Source organism: Eimeria mitis, genomic scaffold, assembly GCF_000499745.2.
Source record: "Eimeria mitis Houghton genomic scaffold, Emh_scaff902, whole genome shotgun sequence".
In the NCBI taxonomy this organism is placed as follows: domain Eukaryota; phylum Apicomplexa; class Conoidasida; order Eucoccidiorida; family Eimeriidae; genus Eimeria; species Eimeria mitis.
Genome location: NW_013576639.1, coordinates 1 through 1398, shown reverse-complemented (window position 1 = coordinate 1398; position 1398 = coordinate 1). Strand labels below are relative to the sequence as shown.

The 1398-nt window shown below is 47.2% G+C and overlaps 1 protein-coding gene across 1 annotated transcript; it reads left to right on the top strand.

Moving 5' to 3' along the window:
* Window positions 1-308: 308 nt before the first annotated feature.
* Window positions 309-879, top strand: EMH_0025000 (60S ribosomal protein L32-like, related; the record flags this gene model as incomplete). The annotated part of the gene is made up of 2 exons (XM_013502384.1): window positions 309-401; window positions 568-879. 2 exons carry the CDS (start codon window positions 309-311, stop codon window positions 877-879), a joined length of 405 nt encoding a protein of 134 aa, XP_013357838.1.
* Between the last annotated feature and the right edge of the window lie 519 nt (window positions 880-1398).

The following is a 1398-nucleotide window of genomic DNA, read 5'->3' as shown; positions in this document are numbered from 1 at the left end:
CGTGGGGGGCCCTGTGGGGGAGGGTTGGGAAGGGTTTGTTTCATCTTTTTGGTTTTCTAGCAATTTATTTGATTAAAATATTAAAGAGGACGAAATTTCTTCAGTCGGAACACAGGAGAAGGTTGCCCCGTAGCCGCAGCAGCGCTTTCGCTCGTGTGGAGGTGCCGCCAAGTAGTTCTTGTTTCTGCAGCTCTGCCAGAGTAATGCAACTGCTATTTGTGTATAAGTGTAGAGAGGGAAGGGGAATTCTCTCGGGAACCTTCTTATACTATTTCGGCTGTACGCTCGCCTGGTGTGCTGTGCTGCAGATGGCTCCCGTTTCAACCGTGAAGCGCTGCATCGTCAAGAAGCGCACGAAGCGCTTTAACCGTTTCCAGTCGGACAGATATAAACGCCTCAGTGTACGTACAGTATTTTCTGTGTTGCTATTCCTTCTCTATCTCCTTCGTATCTCTCTAGCTGTTGCATATGCCTAGGAGTGTCTGTGGCCGGATGCAGTGAACGTTTCTAAATGCCGAAGGTTTACGTTGAGCTGCTGTTTTTTCTGCTGATTGTGATTGCGTGCAGTCATCATGGAGGAAACCCAAAGGTATTGACTGCCGCGTGCGCCGCAAGTTCAAGGGCACAAACCTGATGCCCAACATCGGCTATGGGTCGAACAAGAGGACCCGCCACATGCTGAGGAACGGCTTTTACAAGTTCCGCGTTCAGAATGCCAAGGATATTGACATGCTGTTGATGCACAACACCAAATTCGCAGCAGAAATCGCCGCCGGAGTCAGCTCCAGAAAGAGAAGAGAAATCATCGAGAGGGCAGAACAGCTCAATGTGCTCGTCCTCAACAAGTCCGCCAGGCTGAATACAGCTGAGGACGAATAAACGCGCAGCTGAGCTGCACTTTAGTGACGTTGGTTGGAAGATGGTTTCATCACTCCTTCAAATCTCCGCTTGGAGAGAGAGGGGCAGTCGAGACTCTTTTTCAGCTTTTCGGGTTAAGTTGTGGCATTCCTATTTGCAGCCGTTCACTTTTCTCTTAGAAACTTTTACAAGTTCCATTTGCAGTAGTTCGTTGATAAATTTTCCCCTTAGAGACTGCATCACCCAGTGGTCGTGCACAGCAAGCGAAAGCTGCGCCAGCTTTTTTTAGTCAGGGGCCCTAGTACTTCAGTATGAAAGAAGCAGCAGTACACATTTGGTAAGGAGCTTTAGTTGTCTCAGCCTAGACAGTTTCCAATGAGCCTGAAGTTTCTCTGCTGATTGAGCTTTGAGGCTGCAGCCGCTCTCCCGCGTTTTTGCAACTTTCCTGCAGAAACGGCGTGCAGGCGTTGTCTCTCATTGTATCTTCGAAATATATATATATATATATATATATATATATATATATATATATATATATAT